General features: G+C 41.0%; 2 protein-coding genes across 2 annotated transcripts; both read left to right on the top strand.

Moving 5' to 3' along the window:
• Window positions 1–1,992: 1,992 nt before the first annotated feature.
• On the top strand, window positions 1,993–3,205 carry LOC140709468 (histone H3). The gene has a single exon (XM_073008427.1). It carries the CDS (start codon window positions 2,013–2,015, stop codon window positions 2,421–2,423), a length of 411 nt encoding a protein of 136 aa, XP_072864528.1. The 5' UTR covers window positions 1,993–2,012; the 3' UTR covers window positions 2,424–3,205.
• Window positions 3,206–3,317: 112 nt separating this feature from the next.
• LOC103247165 (histone H2B type 2-F) lies at window positions 3,318–13,425 on the top strand. The gene is made up of 2 exons (XM_008019206.3): window positions 3,318–3,759; window positions 12,021–13,425. The coding sequence occupies exons 1-2, from the start codon at window positions 3,383–3,385 to the stop codon at window positions 12,028–12,030; spliced, it is 387 nt and encodes a 128-aa protein (XP_008017397.2). The 5' UTR covers window positions 3,318–3,382; the 3' UTR covers window positions 12,031–13,425.
• Window positions 13,426–14,662: the final 1,237 nt, after the last annotated feature.

The raw sequence follows: 14,662 nt of genomic DNA on the forward strand, positions 1-14,662 counted from the left end.
TTATCCAGATTCCATGGGGTAGTGTTCCCTTCTGATGGGAATAGTTGGGTGTAGATGTTTGAGAAATACTAGATGGTGTGATTGCATGATGGGAAAATGCTTTTGTGCTTTAAAATGTACTGGCTGGGTACGTGGGGCTCACACCTGTAACCCAAGCAATTTGGGAGGCTGAGGAGGGTGGATCACCTGAGGTCAGGAGTTTGAGACCAGCCTGACCAATATGGTGAAACCCTGTCTCTACTAAAAAAATAAAAAATAAAATAAATAAATAAATAAATAAATAAATAAGCAAGCTGGGGGTGTTGGCTTGCGCCTGTAGTCCCAGCTATTCAGGAGGCTGAGACAGGAGAATCGCTTGAACCCAGGAGGCAGAGGTTGCAGTGAGCAGAGATCCCACCACTGTACTCCAGCCTGGGTGACAGAGTGAGACTTTGTCTCAAAAGAAAAAAAAAAAAAAGGTATCCTCTAAGCCTAATGAAATAGAAAGTTTCATCATTACAGTTTCATTCTTTTGCTTTAGAATATTACATAGGCTTTGTTACTTACCCAGGACAAGCCATAATTTCTCTGAGACTCAGTTTTCTTATCTGTAAAGTGAGAAAAGTAACATCTATTTCACAGAGTAGGGATTAAATGATAAAGTGTATGCAGAAGAACTTTAAACACTGAGTAGTACCTGCTGTCTGTAAGGCATTATTACAAAACTACCACAGAGAGCAATAACATTTGTTCACATCAGTTACACTTTTGTACATTTTAGATCTCTCGAGAGGAAGATGCTTTTGCCCATGAGAGACTCTTGAAGATATTAATTAAGCTAACAGACTTCTACATTGTGTTTAGTGTTCAGGAAGTCCCCTTAAAATCACTTTTACTTTACTTTTACTTCAGTAGGAAGATAGTTCATAATGACACCATCAAAGTAAGTTTTAAGCTTTTCGGGCCTGCTTTTCTCAGGTTTGAGTTTTTATAGCTTGTAATGATTCTGAAGTAAAATAAGCATATGATTAAAAGTTTTATATTAACTACTAAAACTTTTAACTATCAGTTACTTCTATATAACCATTATGATATTTACTGTTCTGAACAATACATACTTCAAAGCACATGAAATTGAAAAAGCAAAGCATCTTTACTCTCTTCATAGAGAACAGAAAAAAATATTAAACTTTTAAGCATTATAAAACACTTTACTGAATAAAATGTTTGCAAGTCAGCAATTGATGAATAATTTGCTTTGAAACTTTAACTTGTAATCTGGCTAATAAGCACTTATTTACAAACTATTCTACATTGTAAAGGAGAAATGAATATTTCTGGTGTTGTCCTTCTTTGATTTAGAAGTTTATCATCTGTAAGACCTAACTGGTCATTGATGTGAGGATGAGGAAGAGGGAACCACATCGCAGGCAGAAAAGACTAAAGGAAGGCAGAGACTCTAATATCAGGTCAATATAGGTCAGCACACTACCCAGATGAAGTGGCTTTGGCTGGGTTGGGAGGTCAAATAAATAAGTTCAATCTCTTCATTCCTTCAGTTACATATTTTTTTTTTGCTAAGCTTTGGTCATTCATGGTACATAATGCATCTAACTTGCTGAGCAAAATGCCAGACGCGAAATAAATGTTAGCTATGGTAGAAGAGCTACAGTAACAGGTAACCTGAAACATAGGCTGCTAGCTCATAGAAGGCCATACTTGAATTCTGAGAAAAAAAAAATCTGTTAAAATGGGATGCAAAACGCTTTACACATTGCTTTTACAAAAGTTACACCAATTTAAAGGAAACGTTTCAAAAACAACCCGTGATCGATAAAATTGTAGAAAAGAATCGGGAAAGGGGGAAATAATAAGGAAAGAAAGATTAGCAGAACAATCTTCCACCCCGGTAAATAGGATTGAATTTTAACCAATGAGATAACAAGTTTGAAAATTTCCTTTTCATGCCCAATCAAGACGAAGCTATGTCTATAAATAAGACTGCCTGGCCCCTCTCGTAACAATGATACAGCATGGCCCGTACTAAGCAGACTGCTCGCAAGTCGACCGGCGGCAAGGCCCCGAGGAAGCAGCTGGCCACCAAAGCTGCCCGCAAGAGCGCGCCGGCCACGGGCGGGGTGAAGAAGCCGCACCGCTACCGGCCCGGCACCGTGGCCCTGCGGGAGATCCGGCGCTACCAGAAGTCCACGGAGCTGCTGATCCGCAAGCTCCCTTTCCAGCGGCTGGTACGCGAGATCGCGCAGGACTTTAAGACGGACCTGCGCTTCCAGAGTTCTGCGGTGATGGCGCTGCAGGAGGCCAGCGAGGCCTACCTGGTGGGGCTGTTCGAAGACACGAACCTGTGCGCCATCCATGCCAAGCGCGTGACCATCATGCCCAAGGACATCCAGTTGGCCCGCCGCATCCGCGGGGAGCGGGCCTAAGGCATTTTTAAGTGGTCGATCTAAAGGCTCTTTTCAGAGCCACTACCGTTTTCATCAAGAGCAGCTGTACCGGCTCTCCATCTGGCGTGCGTCTGCCTTGCGCACCGGTCAGGGGCCAGGGGCACTCGTAGTGGTGGGTGACGTTACAGAACCCAAAGCCCAGCCGCGAGTTGGCTGGCGGCAGAAAAAGCCACAGAGGCATGGTCCTTGTGGTTCCGGCCGAGCCTTCCTTTTCACGCTGGTTTAAGGCCAGAGCTCTGGCTCCCAATTCTGTGGGTCAAGTTTTGCATGGCGGCAAGAGACAATGTGGGGAGTTTCGAGATGTGGAAGATTCTAAGTGTAAGGGTGGGGCGAGTCCCTTAAAAATTATAAACCCGTTTCCTGGTTTATTTAAGAAGTGTATGTTTAATTAAAGCTCAGCATCTTCCTCATTGCATACTACAGGCGGTGCCCAAGCCAGAATAGTAATTTAAGCGGGCGGGAGTAAATACCTGGCGATTTTTAAAAATATATGGGCTGAGGTATTATTTCAAGGAAGAGAACAAAATTTCCACAAAGTATAGAATAAAAATGCAAAAACAAGGGAAGAGTTAACTTGTCTAGCTGGCGTTAAGATTTCTTCCGTATGCAAGTCTCTGATGGAAAGTGAAAACCAAGAAAAAACCCCTAGCCGTTGAAACTATCGCTTCACCTAGCTTAAAACTGGCTACTGTGAAATGGACCATTCTGATTGGATAACAAGACTTTTGTTCCAGTGACCACTAAGGAAGCACGACCAGAATCTATTATTTACGTAGACTCCGCCCCCTCTGACGACACCATTGTAAGTTAACCAATAAAAACGCAGCACTTTGTGAGTCCTCATTTGCATACAAGCTCTATAAGTAGCGCGTAACCAGGCCGTTTTGTGGTAGTCGGGAATTGCTTCTTTCAGTCTCTGTTGCATTTTTCGCGCAAAAATGCCGGATCCAGCAAAATCCGCTCCTGCTCCCAAGAAGGGCTCCAAAAAGGCTGTTACGAAAGTGCAGAAGAAGGACGGAAAGAAGCGCAAGCGCAGCCGCAAGGAGAGCTACTCCGTTTACGTGTACAAGGTGCTGAAGCAGGTTCACCCCGACACCGGCATCTCGTCCAAGGCTATGGGCATCATGAACTCCTTCGTCAACGACATCTTCGAGCGCATCGCGGGAGAGGCGTCCCGCCTGGCGCACTACAACAAGCGCTCCACCATCACGTCCCGCGAGATCCAGACGGCCGTGCGCCTGCTGCTGCCCGGCGAGCTGGCCAAGCACGCCGTGTCCGAGGGCACCAAGGCGGTCACCAAGTACACCAGCTCGAAGTAAGGGTGTGCAAGGGACGCAATAGATCAACCACCTTACCCCAAAGGCTCTTTTCAGAGCCACTTCAGTAATCGAGATAGCAGCTGTAAACACTTGCCAGAGCGTTGGATAGCTTTTGGTCAGGTGGGGATTGTGACCATGGTCACGGATGCATTCGGGTTTAGGACTAAGGAGTTTCCTGTAATCCTGTAATGAGTTGGCTCTCAGTCATCCTCGCCCAGTCTTACTGAGTTGCTAGTTACCTGTACGAAGAGATTAGAAAGGTTTGACTGTCGTTCTGGGATGTTTTGGAGGGAGGGAGGGAGGGAGGCGCGGGGTGGTTTCCCACCCCTTCAACCTTTAACCTGTATCTCCAAAGTCGTTTTCCTTTTCGTTTCTGAAAGTAATGAACGAGATGAGATTTCCTATACAGATGAGAAACCCTCAGTCTAACCTCTTTCTATTTCTTAGTGTTTTAATCTGTTTAGCCATATACCTAGAGGCGTCTGTCACAAACTTTGTCGAATATAGCCATGTGCTTTCGTCCCTTAGCCTTTTTGCAGGTCCTGACTTAGCCATCCTCCCCTAACTTCCATTCCAGTGACTTCAATCAGGGAGATATATTGCCACCGCCCCCACCCCCTATGGAGTATTTGGCAATATCTATAGATGTTTTGGGTTGTCAGGTGGGGTGCTACAAGTATCCAATGGGCAGAGGCCGGGAGTGCTAAGCATAAGGCAGAGGACAGTCTGGGGGGACAAAGCTACCTAGCCTATAATGTCGATCTTTGGCGATTGAGAGACCCCAGTGCCCAAAGACATCCCTAATCTTCAGGATTTAATCCTCATATCAATCAAACTTTTCCTTAACCCTACCAGTCCATGTTTTTGTTCTTGGTGAAAGCTGAGCACTTCATAGGCTGTTTACAGGTCCTTCTCCACAAGAAAATACCTCCTCCAGGGCAAGGACCGTGTCTTGGTTCTGTAACAAACTTTCCCAATTATAAGAATCACCTTTGCGCTTGTTAAACCCTCTTCCAGGTGCTTATCCTGAGGTTTCCTGATTCAGCTAGACTGGAGGTGGGACCTGAGGAGGTGGTTGGTTTTTAGTGTTCTCAGGAGTGTGGATGTTTTAATAGGTGTTGGGTACTCAGGTTAATCGACCTGTGGGTGTGTCACAGTCTTTGTGTCACAGATGTTCTGAGAAAGGAAACAATTTGAGGATGAGTGGAGGGGAATTTGTGGTGTAGAGAAGGCCACAGTTAATATGTGGGATGAATTTCTGAAGACCTCTCAGTTCAAAACTTGTATAACTCAAGACTCATCCTGACAAAAGCCAGTGGATGCTGCTTTTGCCAAATAAAATATACCCTTGGTGCAACTGGAAAATCTTAGTTTATAATTAACTTGACAGCCTTTGAAATTAAGCCATTCTTGATAAATCTTGGGGGAATTAACAACTTTGTGCTTAAAATGAATTTTACTAATAATTTTTATGATGTTGGAGTTCAAATTTACACGCAATTAAAAGTTATATAAAATGTGGTATACATGATTTTTTTCCACTAGAAAATTAAGATTCCCAGTTTAGTCATCTTTTTCTGATCACCAGACAAGAGGTCAGGGAAAGATAACTGAGAATCCAAAATTTCCACTGAAAGAAAAGAAATAATACATAGCGCATTTTCTGGTAGGAAAGGTTACTCAATAAGCGAGATGGCCGAAGTGGTCTATTTTCTATACAGTTGGGCCATAAGAGAGTCTATCCAATCTCCTCCTAGCTTAGGGTCCTGAAGTCAGGAGTTCATTTTTTCCTATGGATAAGGACCATATCTTTCAGGGCCTTTTGAAGTAGTTAAAGCATTGTCAACTGGCTCAACTACACAAATACCATCATTTATTACCCATTGACCAAAAGATTAACTTCCAAATCCTCATCCTGAAACTAAAGGCCACCTATTTTTTATCTAGCCAAAACTTACCTTCTTCACTTGTTCTCCCAAGTCCTCCAGCTTAGCCTAAATGTTATACTGTCATGTAAAACATCCTAACTTTCTCTTCTGTGCTTTTGTTACATTGTTCTGAGTTTTAGTACTCAGTCCTCTAGACTACCTGAAACTTATTATCTGTCTGTCAGTTCTTTAAACTCTTGTTCAAATCTCACTCTGAGAAACCTTTTCATCTCATTGTAGTTCACAGGGAAGTCTTTTCTTAAGGCCTCACTCTTTGCACAATGAACAATTGTGTAGCTTTGTAAACTGTACTCTTATTCCTCAATTTCTTTTTCTTGTTTTTACATTTTCTTGTCTTCTGTTAGAGACATATGCTTCTTGGTAGTCCACAAAGGCTATCCCAATGCCTACTATAAAATAGCTTCTCAGTGAAAGTGTGTTGACTGGTTGCTCAGTCAACAGAACACTAGAAAATTGATCTGAGAGTGGTGCGTTCAAATACTCCAGCAAATATTTTTCTCTACCTTTTTTCTAACTTTTTTTCGTCTTTAGCATGGATATCTTTTTTTTTTTTTTTTAAGATGGAGTCTCACTCTGTCGCCCCAGCTGGAGTGCAGCGCAGTGGATGATCTCAGCTCACTGCAAGCTCTGCCTCCTGGGTTCACGCCATTCTCCCGCCTCAGCCTCCCGAGTATCTGGGACTACAGGTGCCCACCACCATGCCCGGCTAATTTTGCTTTTGTATTTTTAGTAGAGACGGGGTTTCACTATGTTAGCCAGGATGGTCCTGATCTCCTGACCGCGGTCATGATCTGCCCACCTCATCCTCCCAAAGTGCTGGGATTACAGGCGTGAGCCACTGCGCCCGGCCAGCATGGATACTCTTGATTATTGCTCTTCATAATTATTGGCCCAGTTGACACAACTGTTACAAATTCAAAAATCCTCAGAATGGTAGAGTACTACACTTGGCATCTTCCCTTGAGCCAATGTATCTACGTAGCCAAAATGATGAGATTCGAGTGGAGCTTTCTCACCGTGGTTTGAGGTGCTGGAGAAATGGTCTGCTTTTCTAGTGCCTTGAAAAAGGATGAGAAGAGAGGTACATTCCAGAAGACAAAAAAGGTATGTAGTATCAGGATAAGGGGCTTTAAATATCAGATCCAGAGAACACTGCACATGTAGAAATGGGCTTGACCTGGGTCAGGGCATTGAGATTGGTTACATAATCTTTTCAAGGATTAGTGAATGAGTTGGAGTATGTATAGAAACCTACAAAGATGACAGTTTAATCTTTTGTCATAATTTGTAGACAAATAATGTATTTTAAAACTAGGTGCAGTTCCTAAAGCTGTTCTAAAAGTCAATGCAACTGAATTTGGAATTTAAGCATAGGACAACATATGGGAAATAAGTACATGACCTCTGTGGGATAAAGTTAGAGTTATCAAAGAATGTCAGTGTTCAACAAGGAAGGAACAAGCTTGTTTTGGAGAATTACTAGATACTACGGAAGTTTTTTGGTTTTTTTCCCTACATTTGGTTAACTCTAGCTGAACTGTAACAGATCATATGACTTGGCAAAAATAGAAAACTTGATAAAAATCTTCTAGGTCCCACAATGTCAACATGAACAAACTTTTGAAAAGTAAAAGTAGGCTGTGTTTTCTCAGTATGTATTATCAAATATACATTGAACATATAATTTTTGCCCCTCAGCCAGGTTGTAATATTTTCTTTTACTTTACCTCTTTAATAATTTTTTATTTGAATCCATTTTATTTTGAAAAAATGAGCTAGAGGATACAAAGATGTAAATGAATCTAAAAGAGAGAATTAAACTGGCATAAAGTTAAATACAATTAAAGCAAGATGTGTTATTCCCAAAAGAGGAGTAAGAAGGAAATGTTATGTGAATTGAGAGTGAAAGGTTGCCTCTGGTTGGAGAGTTCAGGAAAATTCTGTGAGAACTTACATGGTACCAGTTATTGTGCTAAGTGATGGAGACACAAAGGTATCCATTCCTCAAGTCCATAAGATTCAACTGGAATTTTCTTTGTGACGAGTATATCACGTATCCTCTGGAATTTTTTTTTTTTTTTTTTTAAGATTTAGTTTTACCCAATTTTTACTGTAACCTCTTTCAACTTTTTAGTTGTCTGATTTGGGTAGATGGAATTCTCAATCATTCCATTTTTATTCTGTGATTAGAGGTTATTAATTCCTTACCCCTCATCCAGGTTGTAACATTTCCATTTACTTTAATATATCTCTTAAGAAAACTTTTATTTTACTTCAATCGATATTTTATTTTTTAATATTATATTGAACAGCTTTGGCTATCCCACCTTCCTACCTGCAGAGTGCAAAACAATTTATGCCCATCATACTCAGCTTACAGCATCACAAAACCCTTGGAGCGTTGTTCACCATGGTCGTAGCTTGATTTTCTTGAGGCTATCTTTTCTTGGGGTGTGATTATTATTTCTTTTCTCTCTCCCTCTTCTTTTTTTTGAGATGGAATCTCACTTTGTCACCCAGGCTGGAGTACAGTGGCATAATCTTGGCTCACTGCATTTTTTGTCTCTCGGGTTCAAGTGATTCTCCTGCCTCAACTCCCCGAGTAGCTGGGATTACACATAGCAGCCATCATGCCCAGCTAATTTTTATATTTTTGTAGAAATGGGGTTTCACATTGTGGCCAGGCTGGTCTCGAACTCCCAATCTCAGGCGATCTGCCTGCCTCTGCCTCCCAAAGTGCTGGGATTATAGGTGTGAACCACCATGCCTGCCCCCGTTTTTTTTTTCTTCCAGACAGGGCCTTGCTCTGTCACCCAGTCTGGAGTACAGTGGCATGATTACAGTTCATTGCAGCCTTGACCTCCCAGGCTCAGGTGATCATTCCATCTCAGCTTCCTGAGTAGCTGGGACTACAGGTGCATGCCACCATGCCTGGCTAATTTTCAGAGTTTTTTGGTAGAGATGGGGTCTCATTATGTTGCCCAGGTTGGTCTTGAACTCCTGGGCTCAAGTGATCCACCTGCCTTGGCTTCCCGAAGTGCTGGGATTATAGACTGGTGTGACTATTAGAGTGGTGAGTGAATAAGCTTTTTCTTATTTTCCATATGCAATTTATCAGAAAATCCTCTTGACTCAAAATATGTCCAGCATCTAACCACATCTCACCACCTTCACCGCTGTTTCCCTGCTCCAAGCTTCCACATGTCGAATATTTGCAGTGGCTTTTTAAATGGCCTCCTTGATTCTGCTCTCTCCCTCCTGTATTTCCCACAAAGCAGCTAGAGTACACTTTTTTGAAACATAAATTGGATCATATCATTCCCTTACTCCTCCCCAATAGAAAATCCTCCAATGGCTTCAGCATCAAGGCCCACATTCACTTCTCTGACCTTCTCTCTTACTACTCCCTAGTTTGCTCCATTTCATCATAATTTTCTCCTTGTACTTCCTTGAATACATCAAGGCCCTTCTATCTCAGGATGTTTGCACTTGCTATTTCCTCTTCTCAAAAGGCTCTTCCCTAGATACTTGCATGACTGGCTTCCTAATTTATTGTAAGCTTCTGCTCAGAAGTTACCTTACCAACTATCATTGAGGTCTTCCCTGAACATCTTAGGTAAGATAACAAGCCCCCTCCTCTTCTTTCCTCACTTGTTGGTATTCCTTATCTCATAACTTTTTTTTTTTTTCTGAGACGGAGTCTCACTCTGTTGCCCAGGCTGGAGTGCAATGGTGCAATCTCAGCTCACTGCAACCTCCGCTCCCAAGTAGCTGGGACTACAGGTGTTTGCCACCAGACCTGGATAATTTTTTGTATTTTTAGTAGAGATGGGGTTTCACTGTGTTAGTCAGGATGGTCTCGATCTCCTGACCTTGTGATCCACCCTCCTTGACCTCCCAAAGTGCTGGGATTATAGGTGTGAGCCACTGTGCCTGGCCTCTCATAACTTTCTTAATTTTTCTCCATATACCATCTGAATACTAATGTATTTATTTACTTGTTTATTTCTGAATGAGACTGATATCCATAAAAATTATCTTTCCTTGTATACTTTAACTCCCTGCTTTCTGGGCGCATGGCTTCTCAATTAAAGGCTAATTTACCAGCTTCTCTTGCATCTGGGTTTGTTCAAAGTTTGGGGCCAATGAGATGTGAATGGAAATTGTATATATTACTTCTGGTTTGTGCCCTAAAAAAGAATATGTATATGTTGCCCCTGCCCTCTTACCCTCTGCACTGGCTGGGGTGCAGATGTGATGGCAGCAATTGGGGCAACTACTTTGGACCCAGAGGCAGAAGCCCTGTGATGAGGATGGCAGAACTGCTTTGTTAGCCCTGGACTGTTACACTAGAGATAAATAAACTTGTATCTTATTCAAGCCACTGTTTTAAAAGACTTATTTGTTATAATAACTTAGACTATATCTGAGTAATACATCATTTGTCTCCCCTCCTACCTCCTCAGAATAAGTCCTATGAAGGTAGGTACTTTGTTTCATACACTGCTCTATCCCTATTATGTAGAACTATATCTGGAATACATTAGGCACTAAATATCTGGGATGAATGATGGATTCGAGAAACAGAAGTAATTGAGTACGTGGGAAATGGAGTTGTGTTTATGACAGGTGGAGCTCCAAGAGTTGAATTTAACAAGAAACGATTGAGTTTGAAATCTTCTGCCCTCTAAATTAGGGACAGCACAACACAGAATGAGGATTTGGGTGAAGTTGCAACCATCAAGGTCCACATACCACTTTAGAAACCTCGGAGTATAAGTCATAGGGTATTTAAGGACCTTACCTAAGCTAACTCAGAAGCATTCATGAAGGGTAGTATTGACATTAACTGCCAGAAATCTCCTAGAAGAGTCAAGGGGTTATACATGAATCACAATTAGAAGGAACCTTGAAGATGGACAATTATAGTCCCTTCACTTTATGGAAGACTGAGACCCAAATAAGAGAGATCCCAGTGGTCCACTAACGTAGCTCTGGTAAGTTGCTGATAATTATTTAAATTATTTCAGGTTCAGCATCACTGATTGCTATCACCATTTTCAAGGCTAATATAATCTGCCTTGGTTCTGCTAAGATCTCCCTGTTTTTTGGTCTTAGTTCTTTTCTGTTTTTGTTTTTTTTTTTTTTCCTAAAGGAAAAAAACAATCTACCTATCTGGATGCAGAAGAGGTAGTAAAAATAATACATATAATATAGCTTTCACATGATCACATATCATGCTGAAGGTATCTCAGGCAACTGCTCTGGTTGGAGATCATTTTAGGGTCATAAGTTCAGAGCTGTATCTGCAATATCAACAACAGATATTCTGGCTCTTACCACCTTGCCCATTTCTCCTCTTAGCACTGTCAGAGTAGTTCTTGCTGAGAAGGCACTATCCTGTAGTGGTGATGAACATCAGCTTTGAGTATAGCTTCCCCACGTAAGGACTGTATGACCTTGGAAAAGTTTCTTTACTTGTTGTGATAAACTCCCTTACAGCAAATTGATCCTCAAGTTATTCCCCTGTAGAATGGGAAAAAATAGTGGAAACTATCTTCTAGGCTTGATATGAAGATTAAATGAGGTAACGTACCCAAAGCACTTAGTACAGTGGCTGAAACATGGTAAATATTTGATCAGTGTTGCTCTTATTATTGTTGTTAGGAAGGCGCTTGCAAGAGCACTGTTGTACTTCCAAAGCACATTCCATTTTCCAGCAAATGGTGCTTTAGTAGATTTCTGGTGACTTGAGAGTGACTTCCCTAAGCATCTTGCATTAAGGAAATAAGACCTTCTGTATTCTAGAAACACCATCCAGTAAGGCATTTTCACAATTTACTTGTAGGACCTTTGTTACGCAGAACCTTCAGTGTCTGCTACGTGGCCTATTAGGAAAAGAATAAATTAGGAAACAAAAGACTTTGAGTTACTAGTGTCTGTTACTAGTGCTCTATAAAGGCCGATATAATATTTGGCAAGTACCTTCTTTTTCTATCAGATGATGCTTTTAATACTTCACATCAATACTTTCAGAAAAGAGTGAAATCATTTCATTAAACACTTCTTTCCTATTTCTGATTTTTGAGCGGAAAGCTCTTAATTTTGAGGATTTAACATAAGAACAAGTCAAGGGAATAGAAATTATCTGGAAAACTATTAGCTAGCATAGAGAAAATGTCTTACAGCCAAAAGAAGAATGTGCAAATAATTTGGGAAATGTTTAAACAGAAATTTAAAAATGGGGTTGGTGGAGTTCTGTCGATGATTTCTGAGTTAATCATTTCTGCTTGTTAAATTGTTTCCAGCATTTTCTAGCTGAAGTTACTGTTCTTGCCAACTACTCAGCATCCAACATTTTTGCAAGAAAACAAGGAAGATTTTTTTTCTCTTCAAGTTACAATCCAAAGAGTGGCAAACAAGGAAGATGACAGAGTCCGAAGACCTTCAGATTTCTTTTCTTTGGTCAAGAACTCGTTACACAATGGATGACACAGTTTAGGTGGTCCTACTAAAAAGAGACAAGAATCTAGAGAGTATCTCACTGTCAACCAATCCAAGGAACTTTGCTTTAGATGGCCAAAGCCAAAAACAGCAAAGTAGAAGAACTACTAGAGCTTTAAGCAGCTCCTTAGTATTTTTCCTTGGCTTATCCAAGCCTGGATACTGGTCCACTTTCCCAAAGATGGTAAAGAGGTAATACAATTTGGGATTGGTTGGATACTGAGAGACACAGAGAGAGAGAGAGAGAGAGATCAATCTAGGTACTGGAGCAGCACTCGGCACTCAGAAGAAGGAATGCTTGGAGCAAAAAATGAAGGATACAGATTAGTGACGTGAAGTCAGGAGCAAATGATCTCAGTTGCTTTACATGATCAAAGGGCAATAACTGCAAATTACCAGAGGGTAGGTGGAGATCCATACCACTTTTTAATATTAGTGTTTTTAACACTTAGGAATAGAATATATCTAAAGATAAAGGCTTGATTTCCTCACACCCGCCTTCTCAATGATGTTTTGATTTTGCAAAAGTCTTAGTTTCTAGTTTGTGGGATTAACATTTTTCAATGCATTGAAGGAAAATTCTTTAGGCCAGGAGGGAGTCTAAAACAGACTTCAGCCACAGCACAGATACAACCCTAGGCAAGGGTCATTCAATGTTCTTAAGAAAATTCTAAATTCTAGGATGTGATGGGTTAATATTAGGTATAAATTTGATAGGATTAAAGGATGCCTAGATAGCTAAGTATTGTTTCTCGGTGTGTCTGTGAGGGTGTTGCCAGAGGAGATTAACATTTTAGTCAGTGGACTGGGAGAAGAAGACTCGTCCTCAATGTGGGTTGGGACCATCCAGTTGGCTGCCAGGGTGGCTAGAACAAAGCAGAAGAAAGAAGTGGGCTAAGCTGGCTTGCAGAGTCTTCTGGCTTTCATTTCTCTCCTGTGTTGGATGCCTCCATCCATTCCTCCTGCCTTTGGACATGAGACTCCAGGTTCTTTGGACTCTTGGACTTAACACCAGTGGCTTGCCTGAGGCTTTTGGGCTTTCAGCCACAGACTGAAGTCTGCACTGTGGGCTTCCCCACTCTTGAGGCTTTTGGACTCAGACTGAGCCACTACTGGCTTCTTCCTCAGCTTGCAGACGGCCCACTGTGGGACTTTGCCTTGTAATCATGTGAGCCAATTCTCCTTAATAAACTCCCTTTAATATGTCTATATCTATATCTAATCTATTATCATCTATAGATATAGGTATATGTCTCCCCTATTAGTTTTGTCCCTCTGGAGAACTCTGATTAATACAAAGGGTTAAGTCTTAAACTACTTATAATTTCTCTCTGGAACTATATTTCATCTAGTTTGGAATGTTTAGTTACTTAAGACCCATATTATATATGTAGAATAATAAGCAGGAGAAAGGTATGCTGATTAACTTACATATATATATCAGCCATAGGATTAGTTCCAGCAAAGGAACATACTTGCTTTTTTTGGTTTCTTCAATCTTCTCCCTGTCGCATTATGAAAATTTGATGATTTTGCTTATTTAAGTGTCTTTGAAGGAGATTTTTCCTGGATCTTTTTAAGTGTTTGACCTCTGATTTTCATAATTTTTTCACATTAGTATCAAGGAATTAGGTAATGGAAATTATTCTTAAATAACTCCCACCTGCCCCCCTGAAACAGCAAGCATCTTTAGAGAAGAAGACAGCTTTCGGATTAGCTGGAGAGTTAACCAAGTAAAACTTGAATTCTGATCCTTAGCCCGGAGAAAAAAGGTAAGAAAATTTTTCATTTGTCTAAGAGAAGTTTATTTCATGGTGTTTATGATTGTGGAGATGTGTCTGTGGGGGAAAGTGGCATATTAGATAAATCTTTCTAGACTAGTATGTGCAAATCATTTATAGTGGGGAGGGGGGAATTTGAGTCTCAAAGATAAAAGAGTAGCAAAACAGAACTGACTATTCTTCCTGGCATGAGGAAATAACATGAATTACAAGCAGGCTTGAGTAATGTAGATTGAGTTGATGGGTAGAAATGTGGCCCCTTACAGCACAGAGATGACAAAGTAAATATATTTGGCCCTCCTGGCAGGGTAGAAGTATAATGTGTTCCCAAAATCATCTGGATATGCCATCGTATAGTGTATTAGTAAAGAGTGCAGGCTCCTGAGACGGACCACGTGGTGTGTAACCTGGCTCTGCTCTTTAGGGTGTTTTTAATCTGTGTTTTCTCATCTTAAAACTGGGAATATAGTAATGCTTACTTCATAATTTTTATGAAGGATAATTGCTTAATGTTTCCTACTAATAAACAATTCAATAAATATTAGTTGATGGTCGTAGGGAAGTCCTGTCGAGGGCTCTGCAAGTTTCCCGTCTCTAATGCACAGGTGAAAAATAGCTACTGATTCAAGATTGTGTACTGAAGATATGTTGCTTTCTTCTCATAT

Source organism: Chlorocebus sabaeus, chromosome 20 (genome assembly GCF_047675955.1).
Source record: "Chlorocebus sabaeus isolate Y175 chromosome 20, mChlSab1.0.hap1, whole genome shotgun sequence".
NCBI classification, from domain to species: domain Eukaryota; kingdom Metazoa; phylum Chordata; class Mammalia; order Primates; family Cercopithecidae; genus Chlorocebus; species Chlorocebus sabaeus.

What these genes read in the sequence shown, in the direction of transcription:
- LOC140709468 (XM_073008427.1), top strand. Translation starts at nt 2,013, where the DNA reads ATGGCCCGTACTAAGCAGACTGCTCGCAAGTCGACCGGCGGCAAGGCC.
- LOC103247165 (XM_008019206.3), top strand. Translation starts at nt 3,383, where the DNA reads ATGCCGGATCCAGCAAAATCCGCTCCTGCTCCCAAGAAGGGCTCCAAA.